The following is a 19,567-nucleotide window of genomic DNA, read 5'->3' as shown; positions in this document are numbered from 1 at the left end:
GATTAGTAACTTTCTTTTAAAGTTCTAGGTAATGAAGTGGAATTAGCATAAAAATACTATGTTTATGTAACATGGCTACCTGGGTATCATTTCATAGTTATATAAAAATATATTTAAAATCACCAAATGTTTTTAAAATGTTATCTTTCAAACACAAGGTAAACCGAATAAGTTAACAAGAACTAATCAATTCAGGTTAGCGTGTTAGTAATGTAACATGAAATGATCCATTCAGGTTAACATTTTAGTGATTTAACAAGAACTAATCAATTAAAACAGTTAAAATGTTTGTATTGTTTTCCGTTTCTAAGCAAATCACGTTTTTTTTTCATTAACACAAAGAAACTTCTTAAAGAGTAGATCTTCCGAACATGAATTAGCAGTTAATCGTAATCTAGCACATGAATGGAGTACTACTAAACCAATCAAAGCGTCTGTATCAAAACAATCCATTTAAAACTAAACCAATCAAAGCGTCTGTATCAAATCAATCCATTTAAACATTATCTACAGCACAGAAAGTTGATAACTTGGGGGAAATATTTGAATATGAATCAATAACATTATAAAATCTATACAGTTTTTATTATCAACAACAAGGAATGCATACTGTATTTATAAACAGTTGCGCAGACGTGACTTCGCTGTCCAAACGACATGCTTTCAAATATCATGATAAACTATAAAGGTTAGTGTAACCAGTCTGTGAATCTAAAAGTTCATGGTTCGCGTATTATTGCTACAAGAACACCCTCTATGCTTTAGGACGACAGACACATTATAAGAGTGACGGCTAAACCCACTATTCGCTTAGATAAGAGCAGCCAAAGAGAGGGCGGTGAGTGCTATTGACTAGCTGTCTTCGAATTACATACCAGGAGGGAGTTACAGCCAGCTTTATATCCCTATAGAATAGTTGTTTAAACTAACAAGTCAAAGACAATATCAGATGTAAACGTGGCATTATTATAATATTATTAGAGGTCTCACCTGTCTGATTAAACTAAATTATCACAGGAAATATAAGACATAAACGTGGATTACTATTATCATCTTTTTAGAAATATCGACTATCTTTACTAATCTATCACAGACAATATCAGACATGCAGAAGCAGCATTGTTATATTATTAGAAATCTCGTCTATCTGGACTAACCTATCATAGACAATATCAGACATGTAGAGGCAGCATTGTTATATTATTAGAAATCTCGTCTATCTCGACTAACCTATCATAGACAATATCAGACATGCAGAAGCAGCATTGTTATATTATTAGAAATCTCGTCTGTCTTTACTAATTTATCATAGACAATATACGACATGTAGAAGCAGCATTGATATATTTTTAGAAATCTTGTCCACCCTAACTAACCTATCATAGACAATATCAGACACGTAGAAGCAGCATTTGTTATATTATTAGAAATTTCGTCTATCTTGACTAACTTATCATAGACAATATCAGACACGTAGAAGCAGCATTGTTATATTATTAGAAATCTCGTCTATCCTGACTAACTTATCATAGACAATATCAGACACGTAGAAGCAGCATTGTTATATTATTAAAAATCTCGTCTATCTTGACTAACTTATCATAGACAATATACGACATGTAGAAACAGCATTGTTATATTATTAGAAATCTCGTCTGTCTTGACTAACTTGTCATAGACAATATACGACATGTAGAAGCAGCATTGTTATATTATTAGAAATTTCGTCTATCTTGACTAACTTATCATAGACAATATACGACATGTAGAAGCAGCATTGTTATATTATTAGAAATCTCGTCTATCTTGACTAACCTATCATAGACAATATACGACATGTAGAAACAGCATTGTTATATTATTAGAAATCTCGTCTGTCTTGACTAACCTATCACAAACAACGTAAGTTTGGTTTGTTTTTATGGAGCAAAGTTACACAATGGGCTGTGAATGGAAGACATGGAAGTGATATTACTATTGTTGTAATATTATTAATCTCGACTATATGTGTCTTGGTGTAATAACGATTCACTAATACCTTCTAATACGCATCATGTTTTGTTTTGTTGTTGTCGTTTTATATAATGAACAATAATCAACATAATAACACCGTCGCAAACAAAACATACATTTTGGAGTCTGCAAAGTTTGAGCTCAAGATCTAGCCCAGGGCTTAGTAACAATCATTGATTCTCAGAAACTTATTATTAGAGAAGAGAAGAAGAATGAATTTTTGAACCTGTACTACTACAATTATAAACATTTTAAAAGATTTCTCTGTATCTAATATCGGCTTCCAAAAATTCGACAGCTAACAAAGTAATGCCCTAATAAAACCGTTATGTTTCTTTATGAAGTAATTTTGAATGACCAAAATTCATCAATTAATTTAGTTTCCTGATATAGATAGACAGAAGTCTTGGTTTTGTATTTGTTTATTTCAGCGCAACGCCATCTGCGTCCTGTCCACCACGGGGAATGAAACTCAGGATTTTTGCGTTCAAGATGGAAACTTGCTGTTGACTCAGTGGCTTTTGTGAGGTTATCGAATTCAGTGTTGCTGGAAAGTTAGGGTTCGTACAGAGATTTTTGCTGCTTCTTCCGTTTTCTTTTTTTTTTGTACGTTGATGGCGTCTTTGTCTCAGATCTGAGACATTCTTTACCTTACTATCAGATTTGTTGGTTCTATTTACAGATATTAGCTTATTATCTAGTTTCTGCTATTTATGTGTCTTTCTCAGTAAAGTCGTTATTGTTTTCGCTTTGCTCTACAGTGAACTCTCCTAGAAATCCTAATCTTTCTCTGCTCTTTACTTGCTCTTCACACAATGTATTACACCCTACGTAGAAACCTAAATTGTCACGAGTGATTTTTATCGGTACCCTTTCTCATTCTTATCGCTCGGTGGTCATCCTGAATATTAAAACAGCGACGTGGCTTCTCGTGTAGCGTTTTTATGCTTCGCATGTGGGAAGCGTCAGTAAAGTGGTCGCGCTTTTCAAGAAAATCACTGGTTTTATCCGTAAGAAGCGTAAATGACAACATATTTTTCATTCCTTTCTATTTTTAGACGCGCATCGGTAGTTTAATGACCTACTTCGAATTTATTTCTGTTATTCTAGAGAGAGAGAGAAAAAAAAAGTATCACGATATAATTTCTTGTTGAACGCCAGAAAAATGATCTACAAGTTTTCGAAAATGTAAATATCATCATTCGAGTAACTTCTTAGTACAGCTATTCTCCAATCCCTAAATCATGATTTGGAATTTTTCTTGTGGAAAGAGCTAGTTTAATAACATGGCTTGTACCGAGCACACAGAAGCATTAATTAGATTGTCTTGTGTAAAAACGTTAGCTTCTATTGAAATCAAGATCTATTTCAAATACAGGTTATTGTTTACGCGAGGTGAAATTTGATTGCGCGTGTTCCCAAATAAGAAAACGTCAGTGTATAGACGTAAGTTCTTTTTGTTACTTTTGTATCGCTTAGTCATTGGCTGACAAAGAATTGAAAATGATTTCAGCCCCGTGCCAAATTAGCATACGTAGAATTGCTTTAAGGGCGTGGGTTTGAAACAAAAATTAATTGGCTAGTCTCTTGTATCACGTGAACATCGTTGTGCATCGTGAATGGCTGAGCTTTATACGCGAAATGATTCCTATTCACGCATCACCGCCCTCGTCTGAGTATAAATATGAGTGTCGGCAAGACGATATTCAACTTGGCAAAAGATTCTTAAGCTAAACGTTAAAGATGGTGCAGAGGAAGGTGAGAATATCTCTGTTTCTATTAGCTTTTCAACTCAAATTATTATAAGACGATTATTTTAATAAACTAGAGCAGTTAAATTTTTAGCGCTTAATATTATTTGAATAACGCACCAGATGGGGAAAAAAACATTATCTTAACTCGAATTTAAATCGCTAAGTTCGTGTAAACGCAATGGAAGTTCACAATAATCACTGAGTTTTACCATATATACCACTGACCAGTGTAACTAACTGTCGATACCTTCTAAGCTATGAAATACCTTTGAAATATTTAAAATCTAAAAGTTACTCTGTTGTATACAGCAATGATCCAATTACTAAAAGATTAAAATATTTTAGTTACTAAACCTTAATCTTGTTTATTTGTTTACACGGATATCCTTCGCAAGGCACTTTTGGTACATTAAAACTAATTGAATTCTCTGCTTTATTTTCAAACTAGCATGGTGTTTAGGGACGGAACTGAATAATACTTAAGTTTTTGTTTTCATATTATAATTTCTTACTTAACTGAAATACTGTGTGATCTAAGTTTCATTTTTACTTTGAATGAATTGCTATGTGATCTAAGTATTATTTTTACTTTTATTGAAAATCCATGTGATTTAAGTTTTATTTTTACTTGAACTGAAATGCTATGTGATTTAAGTATTATTTTTTTCTTTGACTGAAATGCTAAGTGATCTAAGTTTTATTTTTACTTTGAATGAAATGCTGTGTGATCTAAGTTTTATTTTTACTTTGACTGAAATGCTGTGTGATCTAAGTTTTATTCTTACTTTATTGTTAAAGCTGCTCTTAGCTGTTTGCTTTACTGTGTTGGGCCTGGCTGTGCGAGCCGAGGATGAAGCTGAAGATCTGAAGGCTGAAGCAACTGGCCATTACGGTGGAGGAGGCTATGGAGGAGGTGGAGGTTTAGGTGGTTATGGAGGTTTTGGTGGAGGAGGTTTAGGTGGTTATGGAGGTTTTGGTGGAGGAGGCGGAGGTTTTGGTGGTTATGGAGGTTTTGGTGGCGGTGGCGGAGGAGTCCAACTTCTTGCTATTCCAATAAGTGTCGGATATGGTGGCGGTGGATATGGTGGCGGCGGATATGGTGGCGGCGGATATGGCGGCGGCGGCGGATATGGTGGTGGTATTGGAGTGGGACTTGGAGGCAGAAGATATGGCAGAGGAGGATATGGTTGGTGGTGGGATTAAAGGTTTGTTCCAATAAGTCCAGTGGTATTTTTCTCAGGTTACAGAGTTCCATTGGTTTACTCCCAGTGATATTAGTATTTGAAAGTTTTGAACAAATTATAAACACAAATTAAATATAAGATAAGTAGTACAAGCCTTCAAACTCAAAACTTTGATACATTTGGTTTATGTACATAACTAATTCCACTTAATGATAAGTGAATAAGATTATTATGTTTGCATGCTAATGTTTTACGTAGTTGACGTTATTATTATTATTATTATTACTACTATAAGTATATGTCTTTTGCAGGAGAGGTACCATTATTATTACTACTATAAGTATATATATTTTGCAAGATAGGTACCATTTTTATTACTACTATAAGTATATATATATTTTGCAAGATAGGTACCATTTTTATTGTTACTACTATAAGTATATATATTTTGCAGGACAGGTACCATTATTATTATTATTACTACTATAAGTATATATATTTTGCAGGACAGGTACCATTATTATTATTATTACTACTATAAGTATATGTATTTTGCAGCACAGGTACCATTATTATTATTACTATAAGTATATATATTTTGCAAGATAGGTACCATTTTTATTATTACTACTATAAGTATGTGTATTTTGCAGGACAAGTACCATTATTATTACTACTATAAGTGTATGTCTTTTGCAGGACAGGTACCATTTTCTCAACACAGATGAGATGGAACTTCTACGCCTTCTCAGAATCCTGAATATAAATATTACTTTTCAAGATTATGATATTTTCTAGACTGCTGTATATGAAATTTTTGTAAAAAAAAACGAAACAAATAAACATGGCTTATGTCTCAGTTTACTTTATGTGTGGTTTCTAGTATCGTTTCAACAGTCTGTAACGAATACAGGAAACATGCTAGAGCTTTTTTTTAATCTTCGAACAATGCTTGTTGAAGATCTAAAAATTAGAAAAACAAAAACGCTCACATCTGTCGTTTGATAGAACAATATATATATATACACTTACCTCTTAAACAATATGACTAACGCCTCGTGGAAAAGCTTTTCAAAACATTCCTGTGTAGTGTTAAAAAGTAACAACCCTGTGAAGTGAGGGCATAATACAAAAAAGTTATCTGAAGTTATATGTAAGACAAATGTCCATAAAACTAAACGTATACACGACTTACATACACTGGATATATGAAGAAATAAAATTCACAAGTAACGAGGATTTTTTATGTTACTTGTTTCAATGCGTTTCAAGTAAATGTTTATTTAAAACTATTTTACCCCTAGTGTGATGAATCAGAATCACCATGACACCATACTTTCAAGTGAGACCAAAGCATACTAACCTTACAAGTCTCTTCCAACCTTTGAAATGAGTTACTTCAGACACGTATGGTTTCTTATTCTCAAGAGGCCCCGTTTTTCATAAGTTCCCTAGAGCATAAGCCTGAGAACTTCTAATAGAGAACCAGTTATGTAGCTTCGCGCTTAACAACGGAAAGAAAAAATAGTTCTTTCGATCTCTTAAGTTTCTTTAATCATTTAGATACTGAATGTAGATAGCGTGTATGCACGTGAGATCGAATATACTTATAACTTATATATATTTATTGTTATTCGTTACACTTTATAGCTTTAATTAATATTCAGCCCCTAGAATCGGTTAAATACGTCACACGCTTATTACAAAAATACTAGACGAAATTGTCGTTTTTAAATGTCATGTATGTTTCATTGTTACTTTGTTTTATTGTTACTGTGTTTCATTGTTACTTTGTTTCATTGTTACTTTCTCAGAAACGTTGATTAACTTACGTTGCAGATGTTTTTGTTTGTAGATCATACCTTAAGAAAACATTATGTCACCAAATGAGTGAGTGAGATGTTATGAAAACTCATTAATTGTTACCATCACATTAACACCAACACTGTTGAATAACATAACAATGATGTTAAAAAAACACGTAGGTTCAAGAAGTCTTGATAGAAATGAATAAAAACCCTATAATCCGAGCGCAAACTGAAGAAGAAAGATCCACCTTTCGAAAGCGCTCGTGTTATATGTTTTTTATTCATTTTTATCAAGAATAACACAACAATACATGTTGTGGTAGCAGAGACTCCGAGGTATTCAGTCAAGCATAAAACTTTGGCTCTGTATGATAACATATTAAACTAACTAGTGCAACGCAAAAAAAAAAAAATATATAAAACGCTCACAATAAACCATAGACTCCATCCCTTGCTAAGCATGTACGGTGTTAAAAATTTAAAACTAAAGTCATACCTCATTTAAAAACATTTTAGGGGTAATGTTTCTATTTTGCATAAACTCCTAGTGAAATATAATTTGAAAAACTTGAGATGTCTACAAAATAATAAAACTTGTCAATCTACGTAACGTTGACTTATTTTCCCCAGCTAGGCCTAAATCAATTTTCATTTTTCGTAACGTATAATTTTTTCACCAGTTAAGCCTACATCAATCTTCATTTAAAGTTGAATTATTTCCACCTGTTAAGCCTACATCAGTCTTCATTCTCTGTAACGATTTATTATTTTCACTAAAATCGACCATTATATAATGGAGCTCAACATTTCTATTGAAAATTAGTTAAGTTCATTGAATATAAAAGTTATGGTTTATTTGTATTGTTTGCAAGGAAATACGACATTACCGGTATTGTTTGCAAGGAAATACAACATTACCAGTATTGTTTGCAAGGAAATACGACATTACCAGTTACCTAAAATCGTCTTTAAGAATAGTTGCTTTCTCTTTTCGTCTCTTTCGATACGATTCCTGCTTAACTAATGAAAACAATTCAATGTTTTGGAGATTCCAGATAGATTTAGGCTTAATTAGGGAAACTATTTCACAAAAATGGTCTGTTCATGATTGAGTGATTGATGCTTTACATGACTATTACCCCCCCCCCAAAAAAAAAAAAACTTAATCGAGTGATTAGTTCCTAGGAGGCAATGCATTTTTGAAATAGGTTAATTAAGACAATTACAAATGTTATAAAAAAATTGTAGTGGGATTATGGCCAAAAACATCGTTGATAACCCATCCAATCATTTAAAGAAGTTTAATAAACGTATATTTCATTATTCTTGGGATTTGATTTTCTGCATTAGGGTTGGTTTCATTAATGTAAAGTTACGTTTACTTTCTAATCTAACTGTTTCACGTGGTATAAGATACATGAAACGTGTCAGAGTTATTAGGAATCTAACTGTTTCACGTGGTATAAGATACATGAAACGTGTCAGAGTTATTAGGAATCTAACTGTTTCACGTGGTATAAGATACATGAAACGTGTCAGAGTTATTAGGAATCTAACTGTTTCACGTGGTATAAGATACATGAAACGTGTCAGAGTTATTAGGAATCTAACCGTTTCACGTGGTATAAGATACATGAAACGTGTGAGAGTTATTAGGAATCTAACCGTTTCACGTGGTATAAGATACATGAAACGTGTCAGTTATTAGGAATCTAACCATTTCACGTGGTATAAGATACATGAAACGTGTCAGAGTTATTAGAAATCTAACCGTTTCACGTGGTATAAGATACATGAAACGTGTCAGAGTTATTAGAAATCTAACCGTTTCACGTGGTATAAGATACATGAAACGTGTGAGAGTTATTAGGAATCTAACCGTTTCACGTGGTCTAAGATACATGAAACGTGTCAGAGTTATTAGGGATCTAACCGTTTCACGTGGTATAAGATACATGAAACGTGTCAGAGTTATTAGGGGTCTAACCGTTTCACATGTTCTAAGATACATGAAACGTGTCAGTTATTAGGAATCTAACTGTTTCACGTGGTACAAGATATATGAAACGTGTCAGAGTTATTAGGAATCTAACTGTTTCACGTGGTATAAGATACATGAAACGTGTCAGAGTTATTAGGAATCTAACCGTTTCACGTGGTATAAGATACATGAAACGTGTCAGAGTTATTAGGAATCTAACTGTTTCACGTGGTAGACGATACTTGGAACGTGTCAGAGTTATTAGGAATTTAACCGTTTCACGTGGTATAAGATAGATGAAACGTGTCAGAAGTATTAGGAATCTAACCGTTTCACGTGGTATAAGATAGATGAAACGTGTCAGAAGTATTAGGAATCTAACCGTTTCACGTGGTATAAGATACATGAAACGTGTCAGAGTTATTAGGAATCTCCAGGTAATACGTTATGGTTCCAATTTTGGTCTATGTTTGTAGTTAAGCACGAAGTTACACAATGGGCTACCTTTTTTGTGCCCAACACGGGTATCAAAACCCGTTTTTTTGCGTTATAAGTCCGCAGACTTTCCGATGTTCCTTTGGGGGGCTATATGGTAACAATGGCCTAATAATAACATATAATTCATCGTTATAGCGATTGTATTTCCCAAAGTTTTTTTTTTTTCTAGATTACTTGAAAGTTCTTTAATGGTAGATGTAGCTTGTCAATTTCCACAGCCACACTAGAAAATCAACAGAGGGAGCAGTTATCGTTATAAAGTTATTACCACCGTTCCACATTATACTGTAATGCTTCCCGCGAAATTGGGTTTCACGTCTTCATCATAACTTGAAGTTTTAACATTTAATGGCATTATTTGATTTTCATTCCATTATTTTCTGCAACCTTCCCTCCCCTCAGTGAATCAGCGGTAAGTTTACGGACTTACAACGCCAAAATCTGGGTGTTCGATTCCCCCTGATGGAAAAGGCGCAGATAGACCATTGTGTAGTTTTGCGCTAGAACAAAACAAACAAACAAACAAATTATCACTTTCTTGACTGTAATCTGAGAAGAAAGGTTAAAGAAAAACACAGCCATTAAATTATATTAAAAACATTGAAACGACAGACATTTCCTGGTTTTATTAACATACCTTAATCAACTGGTTTACAAACCCTACTTTTACACATTAGTCAATTTGCTTTAAACCAGTTGATTAAGGTGTAAAAGTAGGGTTTGAATCAATGTGAACCAGTTGATTAAGGTGTAAAAGTAGGGTTTGAATCAATGTAAACCGGTTGATTAAGGTGTAAAACTAGGGTTTGAATCAATATAAACCAGTTGATTAAGGTGTAAAAGTAGGGTTTGATTCAATGTAAACCAGCTGATTAAGGTGTAAAAGTAGGGTTTGATTCAATGTCATTGATTAAAACCCTAGTTTTACACCTTAATCAGCTGGTTTACATTGATTCAAACCCTACTTTTACACCTTAATCAGCTGGTTTACATTGAATCAAAGCCTACTTTTACACCTCTTCTTTATTATGCTTATCTTTCACGTCGTTTCGAAAACGACTATTTTTTTATCCTTTCAAACTCAAAACCCACTTTAGAAACATTTCCTGGTTGTATGCTGAAAAGAAAGATACTCCCATTTTCAACATAAACCAATTTGCAAGAAAGTTGGTCATTTTAGCCTCGAGGAGGCATTTTACCGATATATATATTTTTTCCCTTTCATCGTATGTAATCGGATTACCTTTTTATTTTCACTGAATTTCAGAAGGAAAAAAATCAAGCCCAAATAAATGTCTTGATCTTGCAGTTAATACAGGCTTTATGATAAAACACGTTAAGGGTGTGGTCGTTTAACGAAACAATGGTTCTTCAGGAAACAACAGTTTTTCTCGTTTCACACGTGACTTTCACGTGAAATTTATATTCATCAAAATGTACATAGGTAAATTTGCATTCTACAACCCTCTTATGGGTTCTGGACTATAAATACGAGTGCTAGGACGACGATATCCAACATCCCCGACAAATCCCGTTTGGTAAGGAGCAAAAATGACAGCCCAAAAAGTAAGATAAATATATTATAAGGGATTTTTCTCATTCTACAATAATTTTACTCTCTTAGTGTCTAAACTAGAGTGTCTATACGGAAAGACAGAGGAAAACAGACTGGGAGAGACCAGCTAGTATATGTTAAAGATTAGGCTTAACGGTAAACTTTCTTAAATCTTGAAAATTGTTGATTATGCCAGATTTCAGTGTTCTTCCAGATTGTGAGATGTATTGTTTTATTCAAGACTATGAGATACAGCGTCTTATTTAAGACACAATGTCTTACTCCAGACTGAGAAATACAGACTCCAGACTGAATAACACAGACTCCAAACTGAGTTATAGTGTCTTACTCCAGACTGAGAGACACATACTCCATACTGAGAGGTACAGACTCCAGACGGAGAGACACAAACTCCAGGCTGAGAAATATAGTGCCTTACTCCAGACTGAAAGGTATGAGAGATACAGACTCCAGACTGAAAGACACAGACTCCAAACTGAGATATATAGTGTCTTATTCCAGCTTAAAGATAGTGTCTTATGCCAAACTGACAGATATATAGTGTCTTATTCCAGCTTAAAGATAGTGTCTTATGCCAAACTGACAGATATATAGTCTTATTCCAGAATGACAGATATAGTGTCTTATGCCAAACTGACAGATATAGTGTCTTATTCCAAACTGACAGATATAGTGTCTTATTCCAAACTGACAGATATAGTGTCTTATTCCAGAATGACAGATATATTGTCTCATGCCAAACTAGCAGATATAGTGTCTTATTCCAAACTGACAGATATAATGTCTTATGCCAAACTGGCAGATATAGTGTCTTATTCCAAACTGACAGATATAGTGTCTTATTCTAGAATGACAGATATAGTGTCTTATGCCAAACTGAGTTTGGCATGAGACAATATATCTGTCATTCTGGAATAAGACACTATATCTGTTAGTTTGGAATAAGACACTATATCTATCATTCTGGGGCAGATATATAGTGTCTTATTCCAGAATGACAGATATACTGTCTTATGCCAAACTGGAAGATATAGTGTCTTATTCCAAACTGACAGATATGGTGTCTTATTCCAGAATGACAGATATAGTGTCTTATGCCAAACTGGCAGATATAGTGTCTTATGCCAAACTGACAGATATAGTGTCTTATTCCAGACTGAGAGATGCAATGGTTTATTCAAGAGTTTCATGAAAAGAACAATAGTGTAAAAAACTGAAAAAAACATACAAATATAGTTTATTACCTTCATATGTTGGAGAAAATTGTATACAGACAATTTCTGGCACTTACATATTCATGTTTTAACACTTACTTGAAATTAAAACCTTTCTAATCCACATTGGTCATAATTTATATTTTTTTCAGGGAAAAATTACAAGTACGGTTATCTATATCTTTCTTGTTTTACCGATTCTTCATTTTTAAAGCTGCTTTCAGTTGCCTGCTTCACTCTTTTGATCCTGGTTGTGCAAGCAGAGGAGAAAAATAACGCTGAAAATGAAGACCTTCAGGCTGAGGCCACTGGTTATGGTGGAAGCATTGGAGGTTATAAGAGTGGATTTGGAGGAGCTGGACTTGGCGGATTTGGTGGAATTTCCGGAGGGGTGGTGGTATAGTCCATATTCTTGCCATTCCAGTGAGAGTATATGGAATCAGTGGAGGAGGAGGCTATGGAAGTGGAGGTCTGGGAGGATTATATGGAAGTGGAGGTCTGGGAGGATTATATGGAAGTGGAGGTCTGGGAGGATTATTTGGAAGTGGAGGTCTGGGAGGATTATATGGAAGTAGTTACAACACTGGTGGCATCAGTCTTGGTGGTGGTTTCAGCACAAGCAGTTACGGCATCGGTAAAGGAAAGTATGGGTGGTGGTGGGGTTAAAGGTCAGTCTATTTGGTTTTTCTTGTAACTAGTTGCTAAAGTTATCGATTTTTCTTTAAAGAACCTAATGATAATTAAAATGTTGAACGTTTTACAAAGAAATCCATTTTAAGAGCAGCACTTAATAATCATCGGGTTTGTGGTGTGTCTTAAGAACGAAAAATATTTTAATAAACTTAAGTATGTTTTTCAGTCTTGTCTACCAAAAATATTTTAATAAACTTAAGTATGTTTTTCAGTCTTGTCTACCAAAAATATTTAAAAAAATTGTAACTAGAACACCTTTAGCGTTTTAATAACTAACACGTGCTTGGTTTTTGTTTTCGTTGTACTGTGCCTCTAGGAATATAAAATGTATATACTTAGTAACAAATAAAATACCTTATTCGAGATTAAAAATTAATATTTTAACTTAATTCGTATATTCCCTTTACATATATATATTTTTTTTACGAGTCATCTCAATATCCTGTATTTATTTTTTCAGGATAGAAACCAACTCTTTGATTTTCCATTGACAATTTCGTCAAGCTTCAGTTTCCGAGTCCTTGTATATGACACAATTAAGTTTCTGTATTCATAAATATTATGTTTCCTTTTCTTGGATTTCTTCATTTCCAAAATCTGGGACGTAAATATTTAGATTATCTTATTTTCAACAATTTTCTGAAAAAAATCATTACAACGAACTTATTTTCTTACGTGTGTACATCCTGAATAAATATGTTCATCTTCAGCTGTTCGTGTATCATCTTCATTAACAAAGTTCATGTACAATAGTACAATTAGCTACCATTTCTTCACTAGATCTACAGTACTTCACGTTAATGAAACTGAAACAAATATTATTATTCAATATTGTAAAATCGATAATTTAATTAAAAGTAATAATTTTAATGTGAAATACGCGAATGTGTTTATGGAGTTTATTTTCATATCGAACAAACGGCCACTCAGAAAGGTGCTTCAATACACTAACCTTGCTCTAAGTTAAAGTAGACTATCTTATAATCGAATGAAACCTTTAATAAATAAAGTTATCCATTACTACTTACTTGATTTTTAACGTTTCGGTATTTTTAACGTTTCGGTAAGAGTATGTATTTTATTATGCAGTTTAATAATAATCTTGATGTAAAATATTTTATAATAAACTTTCTTATGTTGATTTTTTGCTGCTTTCGTTCCAATTTTAAATTAAACGCTGTTTATATCACATTACAAAGTTCTGAAAGTAAGTTTGTTATTTTGTCTTGTAAGTTCATCACATATGTTCGTTGGTCTTGTCTAGTAAGTTCATCACATATGTTCGTTGGTTTTGTCTAGTAAGTTCATCACACATGTTCGTTGGTTTTGTCTAGTAAGTTCATCACACATGTTCGTTGGTTTTGTCTAGTAAGTTCATCACATATGTTCGTTGGTTTTGTCTAGTAAGTTCATCACATATGTTCGTTGGTTTTGACTAGTAAGTTCGTCACATATGTTCGTTGGTTTTGACTAGTAAGTTCATCACACGTGTTCTTTGGTTTTGTCTAGTAAGTTCATCACACATGTTCGTTGGTTTTGTCTAGTAAGTTCATCACATATGTTCGTTGGTTTTGTCTAGTAAGTTCATCACATATGTTCGTTGGTTTTGACTAGTAAGTTCATCACACGTGTTCGTTGGTTTTGACTAGTAAGTTCATCACACATGTTCGTTGGTTTTGACTAGTAAGTTCATCACACATGCTCTTTGGTTTTGACTAGTAAGTTCATCACACATGTTCTTTGGTTTTGTCTGGTAACTTTATCACACGTGTTTATTGGTTTTGACTAGTAAGTTTATCATAATGTTCGTTGGTTTTGTCTAGTAAGTTTATTACAATGTTCATTGGTTTTGTCTAGTAAGTTTATCACAATGTTCATTGGTTTTGTCTAGTAAGTTTATTACAATGTTCATTGGTTTTGTCTAGTAAGTTTATCACATTGTTCATTGGTTTTGTCTAGTAAGTTTATCACAATGTTCGTTGGTTTTGTCTAGTAAGTTTATCACAATGTTCGTTGGTTTTGTCTAGTAAGTTTATCACAATGTTCATTGGTTTTGTCTAGTAAGTTTATTACAATGTTCATTGGTTTTGTCTAGTAAGTTTATCACATTGTTCATTGGTTTTGTCCAGTAAGTTTATTACAATGTTCATTGGTTTTGTCTAGTAAGTTGATCACACAGTTTAAATGATACCGTCTGCTTAAAGATTTTAAATCTTGTTCATCAAACATTTAGGTATTCATAACACCACTTAAAGATTATATAGAATAGAAAAGTTTATTTACATATCAAATATATAGACAAATGTCAATTGCAAACTAAATCAAATCAAACACTTCTGTCGTAAGTTTTCAAATCATTCATTGTTTAGACTTACACGGGTATTCACATGTAATATTATATTGCTGTGCGTCTTCACATTGAAACAGAATCATCATCGGCATAAGAAGAGTGACATAAATATGTCTCATACATCATGTTCATACTTGAAGGTTGGTGCCGTTGACTAGATGTCGTTTCTTTAATCTATAACTTCATAATTAAGGGTGGTTAGCGTAAGTATCCGAAACAAAAAATAAATTACTGCATAACATCTTCTACAGGACAAAATTTAAATCATAATCATAATACTTCACGATAAATGTTTGTAAAGACAAACATAATCATAACACTTGACGGAAAATGTATGTGAGGACAGGTTTATAAAAATATCATAGGACAAAACACAAACCATAAGCATAACACTTGACGGAAAATGTATGTGAGGACAGGTTTATAAAAATATGATAGGACAAAACACAAACCATAAGCATAACACTTGACGGAAAATGTATGTGAGGCAGGTTTATAAAAATATGATAGGACAAAACACAAACCATAAGCATAACACTTGACGGAAAATGTATGTGAGGACAGGTTTATATAAATATGATAGGACAAAACAAACCATGATCATAACACTTGACGGAAAATGTATGTGAGGACAGGTTTATAAAAATATGATAGGACAAGACACAGACCATAAGCATAACACTTGACGGAAAATGTATGTGAGGACAGGGTTATAGCAATATGATAGGACAAAACACAAACCATAAGCATAGCACTTGACGGAAAATGTATGTGAGGACAGGTTTATAACAAGGTGATTTTATTCAGACATTTGTTGTAATTTTTTCACACATATTTGAATTGACTTTTGATAGAAATATGAACAAGTTAAATAACTCCTTTAATGCATATTTTTCAAAACTCAAATACATGCTCAATTCAGAAAACCTCAAAAATTTTTTTGTAGGATTTTCGAATCACCAATAAAATCACGAGCCTTAGTATATTTAAAAACAGAATATTTCTTTCATCCAACCTCTTTAAACTAAGAATGAGACTTTCAAGAGTGCCAAAACAGAAACAAAACCATAGTCGTCTCTACCTCTGAACACTGACAGACTACAGAGAAACAAGTGTCAACCGGTAACTCTTTGTATTCTCGTGTCCGACCAAATAGTGAGTTTCGACAATAACTCTTACAGTGCACTACGGCTAGTGCGGAACGCGTTTTTTATTTTTATTTTTTTGGCATCAGGTCACGAACCATTCATTTGCGTATTAACAGCCTAGTACAGTAGCAACTAGGCCACGCCCAGCACTGGTTGTTAGTTACTAGATTAGACTAATGCATATCATTAGTATATTTTACGATTTAAGATAATTTTACAGGAGTACTGCTGTAAAAAAGTGTGTTTTTTTTCTTCTCAAATTGTTCATTAATTCTTTGGTTTATTTGACAGCTTCGGATAAAACATATAGAGTAAAGTGATCATTTATTCCATTAATCTAGTTCACAATTTTATCCTATTAACGTGGTCAATTTTCTCGTCTTTAGGGTTAATGGATGTAATTTTAATAAAGTTAAAATAATAAAGTGTGTGTATGTGTGAGTGTTGTGCAAGTTAGTTATTAATAATTAGTATTTAAATTTACGCCAAAGCTACTAAGACTATTGCCCCCCCCCCCAGTGGCACAGACTTACAACGCTAGAATCTGGGTTTCGATACCCGTGGTTGGCAGAGCACAGATAGCCCATTGTGAAGCTTTGTGCTTAATTACAAACAAACACGAACACTAACACTAATTTCCAACCCCCTTAATTCTGAACTATTGATTAGTCAGCAGCACCCTACCCCACACTATCCACGCTAAGGAAATGACTGTCACTCTTTATAACACATCTACAGGTTAAATTTATAGTTTCGCCCAGATTCGCCACCTCCGAAATTCGGAACTCCATCTCTTGGTTGTCTGACCATGAAATTCTCACTAGGGAGACTGTCAATAGATGACATTTTACAGATTTTTCAAGATAACGTACTAAGCAAGTAGTTTGAATATTTCAGAGTAGGTTGGGAACTTTGTTACGATTATAATTCGAAATCTTTTATTGTCACTAAATAATAGAGGCGGGCCTGACATGGCCTGGTTAAGGCTTCAACTCGTAACCTGATGTCGCGGGTTCGAATTCCCGTCACCGAACATGCTAGTCCTTTTCAGGCGTGAGGACGTTATAATGTGACGATTAATCCCATTATTCGTTGGTAAAAGAGCAGCCTAAGAGTTGGCGATGGGTAGTGTTGACTAGCTGTCTTCCCTCTAGTCTATCACTTCTAAATTAGAGGCGGCTATTTGGAGAGGTGATGGGCGTCACCAGGTAAATCTGGACTAACTCGGGAGTAACAAAAAAAAAAAAGAAAGAAGAAGGAAGAACCATAAAGTTGCCCCCTCACCGATTCATAGAAACTCTGAAATTTTCCAATGTCATTTATTCTTAGGTCACTCTGACTTATTTATAAAAGAGGTGCTCAGATTGTGTCAGGATACACGTTTTGTTATCAGTTCTCATAACCAGACTCTAGTTGTGTGTATATAATCGATTTTAGTATTACTTAGATAATTCGTGTGTAATTTGAAGTGGAAAATTAATAATTAAAATGATGTAGATATCTTCTACATTTTAAATAAAATTAATAAAATGAGACATCAACGTTTTTTTTTACTTACACAATATATATATATATATATTTGTAAATTTATTAAAGAAAGTAAAAAAAAAACTTTAAAAACTCTACATGTTTCGGTGGAAATAATTCCACCATCTTCAGGAGAATAAACCACGAAATACACATGAAGTTTCATATAAACCTAATGTACGTGTATAATTATCATGTTTATAAACCTAATGTACTTGTATAATTATCATGTTTTTTCCTAATGTACGTGTATAATTATCATGTTTTTTACAGTGGCGCCATCTACAACAATGATTTACAAAAATTTATTTCTATGGCTCCTAGGCCTAAATCTTTATTTATATTCAATTTGTTTTTAACAATTTCTAAAGATTGTCTTATATTTAGTTCATCTTTTTTTCCGTTACACGTTTAAGTATTTTTACATTATCCCAGTCAATAACATGTGTAGAATTCGCCACATGTTCTGCCACAGCCGATTCACCCGTTTTTAATTTATCCACCGGATCTTGATGTTCTTTTACTCTAAATTTTAAGTTCCTACTCGTCTGTCCAATATAACTTAAACCACAAGTACATGATATTTTATATATACCACATTTGTTCCTTAATTTAATTTTATGTTTCAAGCCATTAATTATTATTTTTGCTGAAGAACTGTATGTTTAATGTATTGAACTACTATACAGGATGCAACTCAAGTATTTTAAACTTAAGAAAATCTATAATAATTATAGCATTTCTTACAAACAGACGTATTACAACCTTTAACTCCACTTTGTTTCTCATATTGCTCTGCCAACGAAACGTTGTTAAGCAGTACCCTATTATTCTCGTCAAAAATATTTGGCATTCTTAAAGTTAAGTTTCTAAGACAACAGTTTTATTCTGAAATTGTGAACCTGCAATTAGATATGGCAAGTTATTGAAACTTTCTTTGATGTCTTTATCTAAATCTCCGTCATATTACTGAGAAAACAAAATCTACAGCAATAAACATAGTTGTGATCCATCAGAGGATGTGACGTCATGATAAACTGGCCTACACAGTAATCTATCAGAAGATGTGACGTCATTATAAGCTGGCCTAAAAAATCAAGAGCTGTAATCCATCAGAGGATGTGACGTCATTATAAACTGGCCTACACAACTTACAACAATAAACGTAGTTAAAATCCATCCGGATATGACGTCGCGATAAAATTTGCCTACTTTAGTTCTTTTGTTTTCAAACAGTCTCTTTTTACACACAAAAGTCGTTTTTACTATTCAGCAACAGGTACCTCACTAAGCTTTAAAGCAAGGTCATAAAATAATGTTCGATTAAAACAGAAAGTCACATCTTGTGGAGTCGATCATCAAAGTTTCAATTTAAATAACTCTTTATATAACAAACAGCATACTAACCGAATACATCACAGCCATTTGATAGTGTTGAATAAACACAGAAAGTCACATCTTGTGGAGTCGATCATCAAAGTTTCAATTTAAATAACTCTCTATATAACAAACAGCATACTAACCGAATACATCACAGCCATTTGATAGTGTTGAATAAACACAGAAAGTCACATCTTGTAGAGTCGATCATCAAAGTTTCAATTTAAATAATTGTCCTTATAATAAATTAACGGAATAAGTCACCAACGTCCTTAGAAAGTTTCAACAAGGTTCAGTAATTCTGAATTTATGAACATATAACTCAAGTAAAGAGAATAGACGCGAGTAGATTATTAGAACCTGCCGCAACGCTCATATAACTCAAGTAAAGAGAATAGACGCGAGTAGATTATTAGAACCTGCCGCAACGCTCATATAACT

The 19,567-nt window shown here is 33.4% G+C and overlaps 2 protein-coding genes across 3 annotated transcripts in view; both read left to right on the top strand.

Moving 5' to 3' along the window:
* Positions 1–3,715: 3,715 nt before the first annotated feature.
* On the top strand, positions 3,716–5,794 carry LOC111087808 (acanthoscurrin-1-like). Of its 2 annotated transcripts, none has more exons than XM_022395808.1 (3): positions 3,716–3,771; positions 4,566–4,972; positions 5,656–5,794. In XM_022395808.1, the coding sequence occupies exons 1-2, from the start codon at positions 3,757–3,759 to the stop codon at positions 4,968–4,970; spliced, it is 420 nt and encodes a 139-aa protein (XP_022251516.1). In that variant the 5' UTR covers positions 3,716–3,756; the 3' UTR covers positions 4,971–4,972; positions 5,656–5,794. The 2 variants fall into 2 exon arrangements, with proteins under 2 accessions (XP_022251516.1, XP_022251515.1); XM_022395807.1 differs by having other exon boundaries at positions 5,651–5,794.
* Positions 5,795–12,461: 6,667 nt separating this feature from the next.
* The window catches only part of LOC106467602 (glycine-rich cell wall structural protein-like), a 46,270-nt gene continuing 39,164 nt past the window's right edge, over positions 12,462–19,567 (top strand). The window contains exon 1 of the mRNA XM_022395810.1: positions 12,462–12,662. Within this exon, the coding sequence (XP_022251518.1) occupies positions 12,462–12,662 (201 nt within the window). The remainder of the gene's footprint in view (positions 12,663–19,567) is intronic.

This window comes from Limulus polyphemus, unplaced genomic scaffold (genome assembly GCF_000517525.1).
Source record: "Limulus polyphemus unplaced genomic scaffold, Limulus_polyphemus-2.1.2 Scaffold2675, whole genome shotgun sequence".
Lineage (NCBI taxonomy): Eukaryota > Metazoa > Arthropoda > Merostomata > Xiphosura > Limulidae > Limulus > Limulus polyphemus.
The sequence above is the reverse complement of the archived record's forward strand: the minus strand, read 5'-3'. Positions and strand labels throughout refer to the sequence as shown.